General features: G+C 39.1%; 1 protein-coding gene across 1 annotated transcript in view; it reads right to left on the bottom strand.

Moving 5' to 3' along the window:
- Nucleotides 1–12320: 12320 nt before the first annotated feature.
- The window catches only part of aimp1a (aminoacyl tRNA synthetase complex interacting multifunctional protein 1a), a 22363-nt gene continuing 15125 nt past the window's right edge, over nt 12321–19558 (bottom strand). The window contains exons 5-7 of the mRNA XM_005726854.1: nt 18028–18233; nt 16665–16833; nt 12321–12608 (exon numbers count right to left, since the gene is read on the bottom strand). Coding sequence (XP_005726911.1) covers nt 12442–12608; nt 16665–16833; nt 18028–18233 — 542 coding nt within the window. The 3' untranslated portion in view covers nt 12321–12441. The remainder of the gene's footprint in view (nt 12609–16664; nt 16834–18027; nt 18234–19558) is intronic.

The raw sequence follows: 19558 nt of genomic DNA, 5'->3' as shown, positions 1-19558 counted from the left end.
AAAAAAAAAAAAAAAAAGGAATCTGCCTTACATGTTACATTAAAGAGATCGACAGATTTAACATTAGTACCCACTGACAATGAGTAATGAGACCTGAACCTTTTTATGATGGAGTACTTCTGTATTTTCTTTGGGCAAAAAAAGGGGGAAAAAGAAAGAGAGAAAGATGTTTTTCAGTGCTTTTCAAATACATGGTTCCCTGCATATTATTGATGCGCTTCGGTCTTTTCTTTTTTCTCTAGTAACTGTACCTGCACATAGCCACGCCAGATGATTGCTTTCTTTTCCTTTGGAACAGAATAAATGACAGACTCGATTAGTCTTGACTCGAGCATTGAAAGATTGTACTGTAGATGTGTTCAGATATCCTTTTCAGAGCACCTTGAAAAAAAGCCATATGAGGTTTAATAATTGGCCTTCATTTTTAATGAATTTCTGTTTGTTTTAAGTTAAAATACTCCAGTGTACAACAACTGTCTTGGCTGTTTTAGTCTTAAAATGAAAGAGAAATCTTGCTCTGGTAAATCACACTCATTTGTCACCGTTGGCAGTCATCAGTCATCAAAGCTTTTTGTTTGTTTTCTTTTCATTGGCTGCTCTTTTTATTCTTTATTTTTCCACTTTCCACGTCCAAATCTCCATTTAAGATCAAATTAACACATCTTAACTGAAACAATTCCCATCTGCAGTCGCAAATCAGGCTCGTCAATTCAGTGAAGATCAGACTAGCATGTTAAAGTACTGACCCTCAGCAGTTGCACTCAAAACTAAACCAAATCTGCATTTGAACTAAGTGCTTAGATTCTTTTTGGACTCTTATTTGCTTTCCAGAAATATTACAGTCGCTATCCAAACATCTCTGGTGTATGATATGAAAGAAATAAATCTTTAATGACAACCTGGATGGTTTTGAGGTTCAAAAGGATAAAGCATACATGTCAGGACCACCAAAATTATTTGACTGCAGCTATTGGTAGTTTCCAAATATTAGTTGGTGATTCAGAGGGGGGAATTTTATTTTGGATCCTGGTGTTTTCACAAGCCTTTCATATTAACTGTGAGGTGGAGCCAAATCAAAACCATTAAACTTCTTGATTCCCACTTATGATTTATCAACACTAGAGATGATTCTCGAAAAAAATACAAGTTTTTTTGTTTTATTTTATGAGGCAGTTACTTGGCTGTCATCATAAAAAATAATAATAATAATAAATCAGAGCCCAGATGTTAAAGTGTTGCAAAGCAAGGCTCCTTGGTGATTCAAACACTGATTTAGCCAGCCTGAGGTGAAATGGGTGATGGTAAGTAATGACAGTAGTTGGAGGTGGCTCACTGTTACTAATGATACACTTGGCCATATGTCCCTTCCATAAGTCCCTTCAGTTAACTGTCTCTTCAAGTCAGAAGTGAGTCCTACGACCAACTCAAATTATTATATCGGGTCTCCAGGCCATTGTTTCGAGGCTTGAGCTGCTTCGTGTTTGTTTCTGAAAATTGTAGATGTCCGGTCTGCAATGGGGTGGGGGGATGACGGGGGATGGAAAATAGAGCAACTACAATACTTTCACAATGCTTTTTGCTTCTCCTTTCTCTTACGAGTACCTCATGGTGAAACCTGACTCCCCCTCTCTTTTAGCTGTGTGTTTATCTAAGCGTCTCCATGGGACGGGCTTGATGTGACTCTTCCTTCAGCGTTCCACTATGAAAAAAAAAAGGTTGAATTCCCATGCAATCTTTTCTTCTTAGACAACCAACAGCTGGTCTATGCACACAAACACATCCCCTCACAGGTGAATAATATAGAGATAGTACTATGTTTCAATATACTAAATATAACATTTTTAAAAAGATGAAAATTCTGAAAACCCAAAAAGAGTGATTAATTTTTTTGGTAATACTTTTGTCATGAAATTCAGCACGTTGGACAGCTCAGTTTTTAAGTGTCATAATCCCAAACATTTGTTCACACAAGAAAAAGTCAGATTATATGTGAGTAATTTCCTTTAAAGTGAACTCAAAGTCTTCCTGTAGATATTCTTATTTATTTTTTTTTTAAAAAGTTCAAAAGAAAAAGCTTCCAGACATATTAGCCACAACTTTGTGGTGTATTTGATGCTGAAATTATTCTGTAAGCATGACTAATCTACATCTGAAAGAAGAAGGTCTTGCTAGCATGTTTACTGGGGGAAATGATTTTCATGTCTTTATCACTATATGGAGGAATCAGCCAGCATAGAGCTCCATTTATCTCTGTGACTTTTTTGTTGTTTACTCCTGTAACATAATCTGAGGCCTTCCGTTTGATAAGATCAGAGGAAAGACAGGCTTTATACTCCTACGTGACACCGAGCATATCTCTCAATCAACTACTGCGTGATAAGGCATCATTGATCGACAGGTCTTAAACTGAAGGTCACTGTTGTACTCTGGCCTCAAGATTTATCATTACATCACACACTCACATTACATCATTGCACTTGGGCTGTGAAGGTGGCTGAGGTGCTGTGCTAGTTATGTATGCCACTTTGGCAGGCCTCTCTGTGAGGAGAAAAAGAGTAAGTCTATAGCAGTGCTATCAACTTTTTAAAGATGAACTTGGGCTCAATGGTGCTCTGAGCTTAATGCCCAGAACATACGATAACTTATGAAGACCCTAAATGGACAGAAATAACTAGCCCGTGCTAGACATGTTACACCTACACGTTCCTTGGCTATGGAAAACTATGACTTGAAGCTCCTGGCTCCTTTTTGTGCTGATGTTAATGGCAGAGGAGGTTTGGAACTGCAGTTACTGAATCAGCAGACCGTTTGCAACTTTTATTCTGTGCACCTCAACACTCTGAGACCTCCTCTATAATTTATGTGGGCTTTTACTTTTTGTCTGAGTTCCTGTAGTTTGCTGTACCACTTTGCAATAATACCACTTAGAGCTAATTGTGGAATATCTAAGAGGGAAGAAATTTCATGAGCTGACCTGTTGCAGTGGTGTCCTATTACAGCACTACGCTCAAATTAAGTCAGACCTTGAGAATTACCCATTTTATTTACCTGTGGGAATGGGAGTAAAAACATCTGAATTCAGATATTATGCAGTGCAGTGCAACATTTGTCCATATATTATGCAAGATATACGGTATGTGTGTCTTTTGTCCTGTCTTTCTCCCCTCGTGCCCAGCCAGTCGTAAAGGCAGTCATATGATTGCTGAGGTTTTTTCTGTATTAATGTAGTGTCTCTACTTTACTGTAGTGCCTTGAGGCGACTGCTGCCATGATTGTGGCACTATATCAAGAAGCCATGAGTATTTACACAAAACATTTCATATATTTATCAGTTTTCTTAAGCATTTCTTCTTAAATAAGAGGTTTGAAGCCTATTACAGTTGATATGGTTGAAGGCAGGAGATACCCTGGCAAGAACACCAGTCAAAACATCGCACTAAATACCCCCCAAAAAGTAAGACTTGTAGTGATATTACAGGAAAAACCAAAGTTTGTATTCTTTATCCCAAATACAGGCACATAATTTTAACTAAATGCTTGTTAAGATATGTCTGGACCATCCATTGGAGTAGCATTAAGAAAAACATCTGTAATCCTGCTACAGTGCATTAAAATCCATATTAGGGATTAAATGACTGTTTAACAGCCAGCAATTCTTTTAAAATGAGTGTTGCTTCTCAATTGAGCACGATTCAGGCACAGTCATAGCTGATTTTCCACTCAGGGATGTCATCAAAGCCCACCATGCACCTCTTGGCTGCTGAGGCAGCTCAGACAGACACACACACATAAAGTGATGAGTCAACTCCATGCTTCAGGTGTGTTTGGAGGGCTCTGGAGTTCAGACTTTGGTTTGACTAATAGGAGACGCTGAAGTCATACCTCTTACTTTTTCCACCATCTGATGTTGTGTTACTGGAGTGACACAAATTCTCTGGCATTCCAAGTTTATTTATATTTGGCTCCTACACTACACAGAGTTAGAGGCAATGATGTGCAAAATGCAGTCACCTGCTCCACATCTGAATAGATCAACGGCATGATAGCATCAATAACACTGATGCTGAATAGCCAGATGGGTTATTCAACTGATAATTCTGCCTGGCACTATGAATCAATGTCATATTCCCAGTGTCAAAAATTTACAGCGGAACTGCTCAGCCTGTTCTTAGTTTAGTTTGCAGTTTGATTGTGCGCACATGTGGCTATTTAGTGATTCAGCACCAGGATGTCAAAAGCCCGCATCAGCACTTCCTCTCTCGTCAGTAAATGAGGGGTTTTCCCCAAAATGCTACGGGTAAATAAGCGTTGAAACAAGAACATTATATCCAATGTGGCGAATGCAGTAAGGACTGTGGGCACTGCCAATGCCTGTCTTCATTGTTTATACCTAAAACAGCTGCTCTGCTCAGCGTACCGCATGTTATTCAAGACAACGTGGGATTACATGGTGCCTTTCATTAATATCGCAATATCACTTGTCCATATGGTAATTGACTGCAGCTACGTGCCATCTGCTTTCATGTGAGTTGGACTTGACAGTGCTTAGAAAGGTAAACCGATCTCATCCTCTGAATAATAATACTTTATAACACAACAACCACAGCGAAACAAGAGCCCCTTGTCCAACTCTCACTCTGTAAATCAAACAACTGTGTTCACTGATTTGCCAGGTATCAAATTACGCTTACCCTACACTTCTGACTGTCATCTGCCGTCAAGCCCAGGAACACTGGCATACAAATCAGCCTTTAACAGGCAAGAAGCCATAAACCAAAACAGGTAAGGGTCTCAACTTCAAGTCTTAATTTGTCCAAAAAAGCTCCCATTCACATTTCCCCTCCTTGTTATCTTGGGTTTCACTTGTGGATGCAGGGGGACAGTGGTGTCCTTGTTTGATTCTAATTATGGTCCTCACCTCAAAAGTTCCCCCCTGGGAACTCCCCTCCTCTCTCTCCTCCAAGAGGTCTAAAGACACACTCAGACTGACTCAGTAAGTGTAAAGGAAAATGAAGACAAGCCCAAGCTGTTTGAAAAGGAGGTGAAGCTCCGCTGGAGTCTCACTGGAGACGCTTTCTGTCAATTGTCTTATCTCCTCTGGCATGTCGTAGTGTCTCTGCGGGCCAGCTGACTGCTGAAAGACGAATGAGGTCATCGAGACGGCATCAAAACCTCGAGCTCGGTTTTGATGTTGCTGCCGCGAGTGCTCTTCTGTGTGTGATGTTACAGGTCAGCGCTAACACATATAGCCCTAACAAAATGTTTTCAGTTGGGTTGTTTCTCAGCCATCTCCTAAGACAAGTGAGGGAATAGCCATGAAGGTTGCAACTCAAAACACATGTCTCAGCAGCCTTTTCCTTTTTCATTCTTTGGCATCAGGTCCAGTAATTAGCAAAGCTAACCACATCCTTATTTACTTCGATTTTTTTAAACTCAAATTTCTGTTCCTAATATTCTTTCATCACTTAGCTCACTGATAAGAAATGGATGGCTAGATGTACCAGCCCTGTATGGATCAGTATCACAAATGGATCAGATAAGCACAAACAAAGCATTTTGTTCAGAAAGGTAATTATACAGTCATATAATACTTCCTCCTCCGCTACATCCTCTTACACTTTGCAGCAGGAATGAATGATTCCACATGAGCAGGACTTTCCTTATACCACTTCAAATCGGCTTAAATGTCAACAGAGCAAAAAAAAAAAAAGGCAATTTACCATACTAAAAGGTCAGCTCAATCAGGCACATTTATTTGTTCAGTGAAGCGCACAAAGCCTATTCTTTGTGCAGTGAGGGTGGCAATTTTTTGTGGTGGGGCTCTGCCCTCCTGTGGTCAGCAAAGCAACTCTCAAGGTGTCTCGGAAGTACAATACATTTACTTGTTCAGTGATTTTTCTTGTTACTGTTGTATACTGTGACTAATATGTCCGATGACATAATGTCCTTAAGTCTTCGCTTTGTTTTCGGATGTCTAAGCACAAGCACAACCTTGTATGTAGGAGTCATTGGATTGTAGCAGCAGGTAAAGAACAGGTGTAACAGTGCATTTTGCAGTGGTGTAATTATGTCGTCTTATATGTAGGCCATAGAAGAAGCCACAATAAACATCCTGAGAAGACATGTGAGCAACAATTTAACATGGACGCAGATCCACCAGACAAAGTCTGGACGTCAGAATACACTCTTTTATTGTCGTCTTTTTGTCACAACCAAGTATTAGAAGTATTACAATTTATTGTTTATGAGTCTTATAATTACAAGTCTTGTCCTGCGACAGCAGGATAGGCCTCAGTCCAACCACAACCCTAAACCCTAAAGCACAAGAGAATGGACGGACAGATGGATATTTATCCAATATATTAAAAACTCTCCTTTTCTTTTATCTCATAACTTCAGTTCCTTTTACTTTGCAGGGTAGGGTGAGATTATGGTTTATAACTGCACTCTAGTTCCTTTGCCAATTGATGCATTTTGACGCTCATGCTTTTTGTACTTTTAATCAAGTAAAATGACACTGATGAGAAATAAAATACTCAGTTTACTTGCATTTGATTCATCTTTCTCCAGTCGCCATGTTTATTTAGGAATGGGCCTTTATTATTTGACCATTAGCAGCAGTCCTGAAGATTAATTTACTGGCTTTTGACTAAAAGCTTGATCTACTCTAAACGTGGGGCTTCCATTTGGTAATAACAGCTCCACACATGAGATGAAGACTGCAAGCTCCAGTTGAAAACTCTGCGGACTTCAGAGATTTGACTATTTTGTTACATGCTATCTTTATCACAACATCTACACTTTATGAAAACAGGCAGATTAGCTTGCTGAAGATCATCTGATATGACTCAGTGGTCCAAAACAGCTACTAAATGGACCATTCAGTAGAGATTGTATTTTGCCAACTGGTTTTTCCAAGGTAGAGAATGAAGTCTTAAATCACAGCAGCGTTTCTTATGTCTCATTTGCATTCATGTTTTTTTAATAACCGATATATTTTTTTAACCATTTGAATTTTCTGCGTTGTGTTCATCAGTTGCATGTGTCCACAGAATAACTGGTATCACTTTCTTCCTTTTAGTCGGACTTGTCAGACAGCGTTAGCCAAGCTGATGCTACAGCCTCCAGCTGTTATCTTTGGATCCACGTTTTGAATTACTGTGCGCTACTTTTGTAATTTCTGCATTGATTTTAGTGTTGACTGATGAGTTTAAGTCTCATGACAGTAGAGTCCCAGCACTTGTGTGACAAGTGAAGAGACAGGAGCGCAGGAGCTTGGGCAAAAACGACAACCGAAATGGTCTGGGAACACCGGCTCTCTACCAAAAAATCCCTTCACTCATGTCAGATGCAGACATGTTTTCATATACGTAATCAGTACTTTAAAATGTCCAGCGGGGCCCATCATATGGATAATAGATTTCCTCCAGTTGAAAGAGAAGCTTGGATAATTTTGTTCGTTGTGAACCTTAGTGAAGCATGAAACCACACACTGAGGAGCATGCAAAAGCTGCTCTTTCAACTGCAGCCAAAATATGTCCATGGAGGTTTGTCTTTCCCTCAGCACACTCACAAGTATTTTCCACTCAAAACACAGTTCTGCCCATCTATTGTCATTATTGAGAAAAAAGAAGAAGAAGAAGAAAAAGCTGTTGATTATTTTAATTTGTAGGTTGTTTTGTTTATCCCTGATCTGAACCACATTCTGACTGGTCCCATTTTACTTGCCATTATGTAAATACTACTTAAACTGTGATGTAGTGCGGAAGGATGAAGAAGAAAAGAAGATATGAATATTCAGAGGCTTAAGTGTGTGACAGTCATACAGCAAAGGCTCCATCGGCAAAATTCTTCCAAATATAGGCAAAATACGATCGCTCAAAACTTCCTTAAGCAGTTTGGAGAAACATTTCTTTAGTCAGGGTTGTCAGGGGTCACTCTGATGATGGGTCTCCCAGAGGGAAGAATGTAATGACTGTGAACTGAACGTTGGCTTCACATGTGTCTCCTCGATCACACTTGCTACTTCTATATAAGATATAGATATACATGAACTTCTTTCACATATAAACCTGGTTTCAAACAATTTCCACAAAACATTAACAACAAAAAAAAAGAAAGGCATAAAAGAAGCACAGGTTAAATCAGCAAGAAAATATAACTGCCCTTGTACTTTCCTTTTTACCCAAATCTACAAGTTTTTACATTATTTTACTTAAAATTTTTACTTTTACAACCTCTGGAGGTAATACATAAATCAGCTGTTTGGAAATATTGATGGCCATTGTTAATGTCATCAACAACGGTTAGTGAGATGCAATGTCAGTGTTGTGGGCATTCGTTTATGCACAGCTCTTTTAAAGTCCCTCCACATTTCAATTATAGGATCATTGCAACACCTTGATTCTTTTCTTTTAAAGATATGCAGCTGTGCTTACGACCACTGTCCTGCTGGATGACCCAATTTGAGCCAAGCTTTAGCTAGCAGACATAAGGCCTGACATTTGACTCTAGAATACTTTTTATACTCAGCTCCCTTGGTTTCAGAACAACCCCTCCAACACCATATTTAGCACCTGCTATGAGGTGTTGTGTGATTATATGTTGATTTTTTTCAAATGTGATGCTGCACAATAATGACTAGACACGTCTAGTTTCATCTCGTCTTTCCAAAGGACATTGTTCCAGAAGTCTTGTGGTTTTCTTTCACATGCATCTTTGCAAACCTAAGCTGTGCTGCCATGTTCTTTTTCAGTCAGAAGAAGGAAACACCTGGAAACACACTCTTTTTATAATTGTACTGTCATGAAATTTAATATTCAGCATGCTAATGGAGGGATGTAGAGTCTGAGCAGTAACTCTTGGGTTATTCTTCTGAGCACTGCATTGTCTGACCTTGGGGACATTGTTTCATTATTGTGGGATTATTGTCCAAGACCTGCAAAATGCCAAAAGCTCTGCTTTTATAGAGGTGCTCAGACTTGCTGATGATCAGTTGAATGAGTGCATATAATTATCAACAACAGGTCACTAGTTAGCCTGTTATTTCCTGTGGAAGCAGTCAGGGTGTACTTGTACTTTCTTTTTCTCTGTAGGTGTAGAAGTGAGCAGGGCCAGAAATCTGGACTAATTCTTAAATAGCCCTTTTCTACTGCCTGAATGACGCATGCTGCACTTTATACAGCATGCCTCATTCAGCCAGCAGGTTGTTTTTTGTTCTATGTTTACATGCTTACAAATTGCTTTCCAATTTACTTACACATTGGAAAGCAGCTAGCATGCAGACTGGAGTAGACAGGGATGTAACTACAGCGTCCCTCCCTCTCTAAAGGCCTGGCCACCTTCTTCATGGCAAACTGTGCCTGTTGCCCCAGTGCCATCATCTAGAGTCTAGACAGTTACATAAGCATAAGCAGTTTGTTCTAAATATATTATGCGGGTAAGATCGAGCAAGGCTACAGTAAGCAGCTACTGTACGATAGTGATTTTTTTTCTTACTAAGTTGATTCCTGTTATAGACTTGCTCTATGCTGTAGACACGAGGCAACTGTTGATCAAGCAGTTCAAGAATGCATGGGGAAAAAGTGTTTTGCCACACAAACAATAAATTGGATCATCAGCGAACACATCATTTTTGCAAGTAAGGCTCGTAAAAAGTGCTGTTAAAATACACACACACTCTCACACTCACATTTATCAACTTGACAGAACACCAAACACACCCAAAGGGTCTTGAAGTAATCAAGAAACACACAGCGCCTTTTCGATTGAATCATATATAAATACAAATCACACGTCAAAAGCAAATCATGATTTTTGTCCCAAAAGGTTTGCATTCCTCTGTAAAGACCTGTAACAATTTGACACTTTGGTGAAATAATAAATACTTGGCCACAGAAATGAGAAATATCTTCCTCATGGCCCTGTTGTCTTATGATGTAGAGAACCTCTTTGTGAAGCTTAGAACCACAAAGTTTAGAGAAAAATTACATCAGATTGGCACGAATAGTTATTGTTATCTGTCTGTTCACATAAATGAGTTTAACATAACCACATCAAAAAGTTATTTGTGTGTTTATCCATATTCAGTGATTTCTGAAGGTGCAGGAAGAATTATTTTTCTTTGCACAGGTCAGGTTGAGGACATTGGAAGATAAAGAATAAAACATCAACATCTACTGCTAAGGTATCACAAAGTATTTTCAGTTGGTGAGCCAACTATTTCTGATATCAACAGTTATAACTACACAGCGCTCCCCTCTTATTCCTGCTTATCCAGGCTTTGGTTAACCAAATGCACTCAACACAGAACAATCTGGTAAACTCTAATAATGAGATATGAGAGACACACGATAATCTGTTGGAATAAATAAACTGTTTCATGAAGAAGGTGAAGATTTTGTCAGGAAATGTGCAAACATGTGCCTGAAAACAAACACGGAGAGAGTTTTCCTTCAGATTGCAACACTCCTTGCGGCTGCACAAAACCCAAATAGAACACTGTGGTTTAAGTGAGTGTACATTTTAGCAGGGGTCACTTTGTAGAGCTGTCTATGTCACCTAAACCCAAATGACAGGTTTTTCTCCTTGAGGATTTCCAAACAGTTATTTTACTTGAGCCATACAAGGGTTCTGAATATGACAAGCAAAGCCATTTATAAGCATATGACCGCCATGCCACACTGTCTAATAGCTGAGATGTTTGCTTCAACAAAAATATATGTTCTGGATCTCAAAAAAGAAAATGTGAAGCATCGAGGAACAGCCATTAAAGTCTATATGCTGTGAGGTACCACTCATACTGTGGTAAAATTTGCAGATTTACCTGCTGGGCAGATTACACTCTCTAAAAGCCGGTGCAAGAATCCTGCTTATTTCATTTCCCAGGAAAATAGGGTATATTCTCCAGTCTTCTTAAAGGACATTCAAAGCTTTTCTTTGGATCTTGGCTGCCTTTTGTTCTGTTCTCTGTCATTACGATCCCACACTGCTTCATTAACGTTAAGGTGCGTGCTCTGTGGAGGACAATCCATGTCTGGCGGTGTTCCACTGTGTTTTTCTATGCAGGATGCTTTTACTGCATTGGCAGTGGGATCATTGTTATGTTGAAAAATTAAGCCGCTGCTACTCAGATATTTTCGGGGTGACATTGCATGGTGGGTCAAAATCTGATGGTACTTTTCTGCATTCATCATTTCTGATAAGATCACCAGGACCACTGGTCGAGAGTCCAGTGGCAGCATGCTTTATAGCACTACATCACCATTGTGCTTGGTGATTTAAGGCTTGGGTGCAGCGGCTCGGCCACTGTTCTTGAGGTAATTTGACGGCCACGTGAATTTCGAAGGTCTGTAGCAACTGACTCCGGATAAGTCCTCAACCTCTGTGCACTTCATGGCTGAGTTGCTGTTGATCCCAGTCGCTTTCCTTGTTATAATTAAATGTCATTTTATTTTAAGTTCAGGTGACTTTCTTGGCCTCTGGCAACAGATGAAAATTATCCCTTAACAATCAGCAGATAAACTAACTGAACTACAAACATCCCTCCACAGAATAAGTTTGTTAGCTAGAGCTAAGCTATGTAATATCTTGCCGTAGGTTCAGTGTGAATCATGCCGTCTCTGTTTGATTCATTGTTATGAAAAAAAGAAAATAACCACTGGTATCCAGTTGTTGTTGGTTTTTAATTCTTGACTCAATCACAACTCACTAACCATAGAGCAAAACAAACCTCGGAAAATTGTGCTTGAAATTGAGCACATACTTTCTGGAGTGCTTGAGAATAGGACTCAGACTGTGGTGGCCTGCATTAAAAACATGACAGATGTTTCTGTAGTGTGGATGGCCTTAATTACTGTTGATGTAACATTAAAGGCTCTGATGCAGAGCTCTGTTTCTTTTGGGAAGACGGAAATTTCTGGTGGAAGGTAGACTTTCAAGACGGCAATAAACAAAGCACAGGGCACCGGCAACGGTGGGGCTAATAATAGTGGACCATTAGATTAAAATGCCAGGGCTGAGATCCATTTAGGTAGCCTCTGAAAGACGCTTAAGCAGCTGATATATGTTGAGGTTTTGCAGTATAACATCCCCATTTCCTTTCCAGCTCATTAAAATGCTCAAAACTAGTTGGAGTCCAGTTTGGTAGAGTTACATCCGCAAAATCAAAGCACAATCAAGCTAATGTGCCTGGGGGAAGACAAAACCTGGAGAATTAAACCATAAACACAACAATATTGATTACACTTTATAGACCATGACTGTGTCTAGTTCAGGCATTAAAAAAGAAAAGACCTGAAAGTCAAAGGACAGACTCGTAGGACTTTTCAAATCCCCTTTATTGAACATCTTCAAAGCATTTACTTCCATTTCCACCATCCATCACTGAAGATGATTGCAAAGTAAACACTGAGGGTTTTTTTCTCTAGCAGCTCTGTTAGTTTACTTGATTCCACTGTTGCTCATTGTTTGAGCTTTGCACACTCCTTTACCAGCGACTTCAAACGCAGCTCCCTTGTAGGTTGCGACGCACTGGTCGTCAGTGCGCAGGTCTGGCTGAACCTGCTCCCACACCTTCTTCTTGGGGTTTAGCTCTTTATCAGGTTCACCTGCAATCAAAAGAAAATATTAGACTTCACCTTTTATTCTCTGCTCATGTGAAGGACATTCTCCAACACTACGAGTTTATGTTTTTATTGTGATGTTCCAACTCTTTGCATTTGATTTTTAGGTATCTGGTTATAAGGGATAACCAGATGGGTTAAAGCTGTTGCAAACTGTGACCCATCTAATCACTTCTAATAAAATCACGTGATTGCTCATGTCAGCTTTAAAGGTTGATCCAAAACGGGAGAAAAATGTGTGAAGACCCACACTTTCTGTCAAAACCCATTATCCAGGAGCTTTATTGTATCCAAGTAAGAACATGTTGGCCTCTGCACTGCTTAATGAGCACATATAAAGTTGAAAACAAATGAATTTACCCTGAGGAATGACGAAGACAAATCAGAATTGGCTTAAATCTGCATCTTTTGTAAAGGCGAGCCTGAAGCAACTCTCTCCGATTGCAAAAAACTGCCTACAGGAGTCCATGGAAAAAGGGCACTTGATTCCCACGTTCTGAGAACTCAGAACACATTATGGGCTAAACTGGTATTTCCATTTTTTCAAGCCCCAGTCATCCAGGAATATAGTCTGGCAAGAGAGCATGTAACACTCTGAAATCCTTGTGACCTCCAGAAATGCTAAATAAAGATGGATAAAGATCAAATCTTTTATTTTTCCATTCGTATGCATAAACTATGTCTGAGTACATCGAGAATCTTGTGCAGAGCTTGGAGTGAGAATAAATATGAATAATAAATAATGAATAAGAGTGACTGAGTCTTAAGTTTGGTCATTATTAAAGCCAGAGAAAAAGAAGCGGTTATGCTGAGTGGCTTGTCAATCACAAGCCATTAGAAGTCAGAAGTTAGAAAGTTACCAAATGAATCTGTGGTTTAACAGTCGGATCCAACCCTCTTTCATCACGTCTCAAAACATCAAGAAAGCTACAGCAAAAACGCTCAGCTTTAGGCCTTTAAATGGGACTTCACCAGGTTGCCGTGGTAATCCATCTTTTATACTGTCTCCTATGTGGCATTACACACCAGCTGTTACTCAAAAGATGCCAGATTGGCCCTGAAGACGGCAACGATGACACGAAAACAAAACAAAGAAATTCATAATTGTTTTTTTCAAAAGCTATTATCATTCAGCTGACACCTTTCCTGAAACATACAGAGGGTTCTGTTATTAAAGTAAGTCTACTTTTGCTAATACAAAATACAGGGTTTCTGTGGTTGCATATACAAACAATAAGCAAGCATATTTCTCTGAGATTATGAGGGTTCGTTTATGAATATAAAAACGGGCCCTGGAGACCTTGAAACCATGAAAGTGTGAGCAACTGACCAACAATACGTAATTTCATGATTTATCCAGCTAATCCTTATTTTATGTCTACCACATGAATTGTGAATGGTTTGACTTTATGTCATATGCTATTAGAGCATCCGCTTTTTGAAAAAGGCCATTTGGTCTTGTAATTCAAAACATCTAAACCGAATTTCTCAGAATCAAAATATGAATCCAAGGGAAACAATTAGGTGAGGTTCTCATTTTATGATGCCCTTGTTTTTGATGTTGCTTGGCATTTGAGGAAGATTTATAGCCGGTACTGGCTGACTTCTGTCTGGTGTTGACTTTTTCCACTCTACACAACCATTTCGGGCTATGAGGACACAAATGTGTTTCATTTCTCAGGGCAGCAATTTCTGTTGGTTTACAACCCAAGAGTGGCAACAATCAGTTTTTGATCAGAAGCGTGAAAGAGGTTTTGATGAGCCACTTGTGTACATTCTTAAGTTCAAGCAGAAGTACTGGGTCCCATTAGTTGGGGGAAATGTGAACAATTGCCAACCATCTACCAACACCAGGAGTCGTTTGTCTTCAACTGAAACTCTGCTATAAGAGTTTTGATAGGAGGAAAATAAAGGACAGCTTTATTTTTCACCTTTGTTTCACTGTATTTTAAAAACTTCCCTGACTTTTTTAACAAAACGTTATTACAAAAAATAAATAAATAAATAAAAATAAATAAAAATAAAAATCCCATCTTTTCCCGTTCTCCACTCCTTTTGTTTTCTCATTAACCACATTTTAGAGGATGGTTAGAACAGGACTCTTTTAATGTAGCATCCATAAAAATGTTCTGGTTAAAAAGAGGACACGATGAATAAGAACGCTTTTCAAGTGGTACAGCTGAAAGCCTGTGCGGATGCATGTGGCCTGCTGCACTTGAGGCAAGAGTTATTATAGTTCTTTATATTTTCTTTTTTCTTAATTTTATTCATTTATTTTTTTAAAGTCTCAGATTTTTAAAAAAATATTTCTTCTTTTCAATTTTGTGTCATTTTATTTCCGGAGGGTGTCTGCATGTTTCCGTTTAGTGTCAATTAAAGAAGCTCAAAACAACACAAACCCGTTTGCTTTAGTCAAGCAGGCAGTAGAGTTGTGAATATGCACCAATGACTTTGCGATTTTAAACTCACCAAAGATGAAAAACGAAAGATTTTTCCTGTATATACATTTCCTTTTTAAATTTTTTTGTCAGTGTCAAGTTCTGCCCCTCCCTTCAGGACGCCAATTACAGCGCTAGAGAAAGACACCCATTCATGTTCACATCCCGTGCATGTTGCAGTATTTAGTGTCTGTTACCTCTAAGACTACGTTCACACTGCAGGCGAAAGCACATCAATTCTGACTTTTTTGACCGATCTGGGTCACTTTCGTATGTGGTACTGAGTCCGATACATATCTGATGTTTTAGAAAGTGACTGCTGTTTGAACGGTCATGTCGCATTAAATCCGGCTTTTACGTCACTGACACAAGACAGACGGCAATTATCAGCTCTGGAGAAGCACCCAAGAAGACATCGCGAACGCTTCCTGGCCATCCCGTGTAGATCTTAGTGAAACTGTTGGGAAGACAACGTTGCAGAAACGTGAACATTTTATTTGTACTGTATAATCTGCAGATTCTGACAGAAATCTGCAACTATCCTTGAAGCACCGCTCCTCTCTAAAACAGCAATAAGGATAATTATTAGGCCATATGTAAATAACAAAATAAAGCAAAATTGGGAAACGTAAAGTCCGAAACAAGTCTTTGTATTAATTGCGATCAGTCGAACAATACTGTTTGGTCTGGGTCTAAACTGAGCGCGTTGTGTGTGACGTCTTCTTTTGCGCATGCGGGCCGCTTTGAGGGTTCACTCTAGAGCGCGTTTGCTGTCACATTTTATTTGTAGTGTGAACAAGCAGACAAAAAGAATCGGATTTGACCAAAAAATCAAAATTGAGCATTAAGACCTGCAGTGTGAACGTAGCCTAATACCCTTTCTTGGACCATAGACTGAGGCTGATTATATCTCATTTCAAAAAAAGTGAACTCCCAATATTGTTATTGTGAACCCCTTCATCATATTCAGCTTTGCAAATGTATTTTGCGATGGCTTTTTTCTTCTTCTGCCGTTTCAGGTCATATATCCTGGAAAGTGTTTGGGAAACTTCAGAGGAAAGGAACCTGACTCCTACATGGTCTTGCTGATTAGTTAATAGATAGGAACTGGGGGTCGTGTGTTCTCTTCTCTAAACTCATTTATATCCTTTGGGCTTAACAAGGTAATTACCTTTTCAACTGACAATAAAAAAGATCACGTTACGCTGCTAGCAGGGAGTGTTGATTAGCCTGCCAAAGCAGCAGTCACAGGCCATTTAGCTACCACCAAACAGAAACGAGGGGTCAACTAATGAGAGCTTTCAGTGGGGTCTAAAAACAAATTGTGATTGGTGTCTTCATAGGAATGAGTGCTCAAACCGCCATGTTGTTTCTGGCAGTGAAAGGGTTCAGCGACACCCTTCAATTCCCAAACACAGAGTCATTTTGTGGATACGAGTCTGGGAAATTTTTTCAAACTAAATGTCAGTGACTATCACTGGTAATCAGCGAGTGATCCCTGGTGCTTGCTTGTCTGGAAATAGTTTAAAGATAAAATCCTCAATTCTGATGGGTCGGCATATTCTTTTGTGCAGGTAAATTAAAGTGACGAGAGTAACCGTACCTGGAAAGCCCTGGAAAGTAACTCTGTCACCCGGCACTGCTCCGCTAGGAGGATCAAGAATTTCAACCTTATCCGGCGAGCTGGCGCACATGACCATAGCCTGGGACACTACTCCTCTCATCTTGGCTGGCTTCAGGTTGCACAGCAGGACTGCCATGCGGTTCTGCATCTGCATACAAAGAGAAAGAGGAAAAACAAATTATATCCAATTCCTATGGTTGAAAGGAATTTGATTTGTTTGAGGACAGGACTGAGAATTTCATAATACATCAGAAACAATAATGCTAATTCCAATGCTCTAATTCGAAATGACTGCATCCAAGGCTTTATGGTCTCTTTGCCTCATTTCAATAACCAAAGGAAGCAAAAACCCAGGAGACCTCTGAGGTTTACCACGATTTAAAAGAAGACAGTTTCCCTAAAAGCTAAGAAGAAAGAAAGAAAGAAAAAAAAAAGGATTTTGATGAGATGATGCATCCCAGATCTAAGAAAATAAGACCTTTTTCTAAAAAAAAAAAAAAAAAAAAAATGTAGGACACCTTTTAGTAAATTCAATTCAACTTAATTTATCATAGCAGCAGTTGCCTCAATCTGCTTTACATTATAAGGTAAAGATCCTACAATAATAAGGTCTGCTATATCAATGTAAAAATAACTCATTGTGCTGTTGCATTTAGTTTTTTGATTCATGTCTCTGGAGTTTTAGAAAGCTGGAGAAAGTACAGAAATGTTATAAAACAGCATTTCCATAATAGACTGGTCAATTGTAGCTGAGCTGAGAAGAGAATCCAGAGTGTGGAGAGCTAATCCGAGCAAATAAGGAGTCAAATCTGGAGCACAGAGGCCGAATCAAACAAAGTTTAGTACGTGATTGGCTGCAAACTGAGGTGGAGCAGAGTGGACGAGAGGCTGCAGGTCCAGTGAAGTGCACACAGAAACTTTCACTGTTGTACTTTTGCAATAATAAAAAAGAGATTTTAATACATTATTTTGCTGTAGCCAGCTGTGAGTTCAATTTAAGATGCAGCCGATGAGCCCGTCAGTCTGTTTCCGTTTTTCAATACTTGCTTTTATTTTAGTGTAACTAACACCACACATTATGCAAAATTAATTTGAAAATTTTCCATCATGTTCTACTTCTAGAGTAATAAGATATTTCGACATGTCGGATTTCGTTGTTTGTCGTACCTTTGTTTATCTAATAAAATTCTAATAAACATTTTACTTTAGGATCTGTAATGAAACAAATCGAAATAATTTGTAAGCAAATAAAACCCCTTAAACTTTAACATAAATGCGTATTTTCTCTAATCTTATTTATAACAGGAAAACTTTTATCTTGTCTGAAGGAGTAATACTGTACCTGGTCCAGAGGTATGTGCTTGACCAGTCCGCTGACCACTGTTCTGGGGGCAGCCTCTCCCACATCAACCTGCTCCACATACAGACTGTCAGCGTCCGGGTGCTTCTCTGCTGTGATTATACGGCCGATACGCAGGTCCAGACGAGACACATCCACCTTGGCATCCTCTTGGCTGGGGGCAGCCTGTTTCTTCTCAGCTTTCTCTCCTGCAGAAATAAAAAATAAATAAATTCACGCTAAGAGTGTACAGGAACATGGTTTAATTTAAAATTGCACATTTCAGTGCCAAAAATGCTTTTAAAAGGAAAGTCAGTCAGTAGCTACTCATCATGTATTAAAAGAAACATCTGCTGAAGAAACACATCTGTCACAGTTTTCATGGTATTATAATAAATGTGAATAATATGACAGGAAATATTTATTTACAAGCATTGAGAATATTTTCAGCCAACTGGTGACTTCCCATGGAATCTTGCAGAAAACAAACCATAGCTGAAACAATATCACCAATGTATGTTTCCATTTCCATAGAAGGAAATGAAGTCAGACGCCACAAAGTGTGAACCATATAGATGAGGACAAAATTATTAGCCCCCCAATGAAATAACATTTCTAAACATAGCAGTTTTCTTTACAAAGCATAAATAGTTTATATTTGCACACAAAAACAGAATAATATTAATAAAAAAAACAAAAAATGACCGGAGCCGATATTATTTACCCCGCTGAAAAACAGACCCTTTTATTAAATAAATAAATAAATAAAATTGTATTTATATAGCACCTTTCTAGACAGAAACACAAAGTGCTGCAAATAAGATGACAAGTCACAAAAAGGTAAAACAGACAATATATATTTAGCCATAAAATAACAAACTGCTGTGCAGCGATGAACTTTAACTTTGTGATACTTAAAAATCAAGTTAAAACTGAGGGTTATCCTCCAATAACATACAGTATAAAAGACTTCAAGGGTTCAAGCTGTCATCTGATGAAACATCAAGCCAAAAACAAAAGGAATCAGTTTAGGTTTATATAGAGAAAAAGGAAAAGGCATAGAAAAAACACCACCTCCACACTGTGACACAACGGTGGGAATATTATGCCGTGGTGACACTTCACATGTCTGGATCTGGGAATCTTGTCAAACTGGAAGGAATCACTAAGAAAGAAGGATATGTGAAGATTTTCAAAGAAAACCTTGAGCAGTCAGCAGCACAACTATGTCTGGGTTGTAATTGGTCTTCCAACACGACAACAACCCAAAACAAATGCGGTTCCTGGTGAAGAACTACCTCCAGAAGACCAACGTGAATGGTATTAACAGGCCTGCACAAAGCCCTGGCTTGAATCTCATTGAAAAGCTGTGGGGTGAACTTAAGATCAGGGTCCGTGCCAAAGGAACATCAAATCTGGAGGAGTTTAAGAGATTCGCCAAAGAAGAATGGGCTGGCATTGCTCAGGAGACGTGTGTGACACTACAGGGAGTGCAGAATTATTAGGCAAATGAGTATTTTGTCCACATCATCCT

Source organism: Pundamilia nyererei, unplaced genomic scaffold, assembly GCF_000239375.1.
Source record: "Pundamilia nyererei isolate P.nyererei 1_Seehausen unplaced genomic scaffold, PunNye1.0 scaffold00022, whole genome shotgun sequence".
Classification (NCBI taxonomy): Eukaryota; Metazoa; Chordata; class Actinopteri; order Cichliformes; family Cichlidae; genus Pundamilia; species Pundamilia nyererei.
The sequence above is the reverse complement of the archived record's forward strand: the minus strand, read 5'-3'. Positions and strand labels throughout refer to the sequence as shown.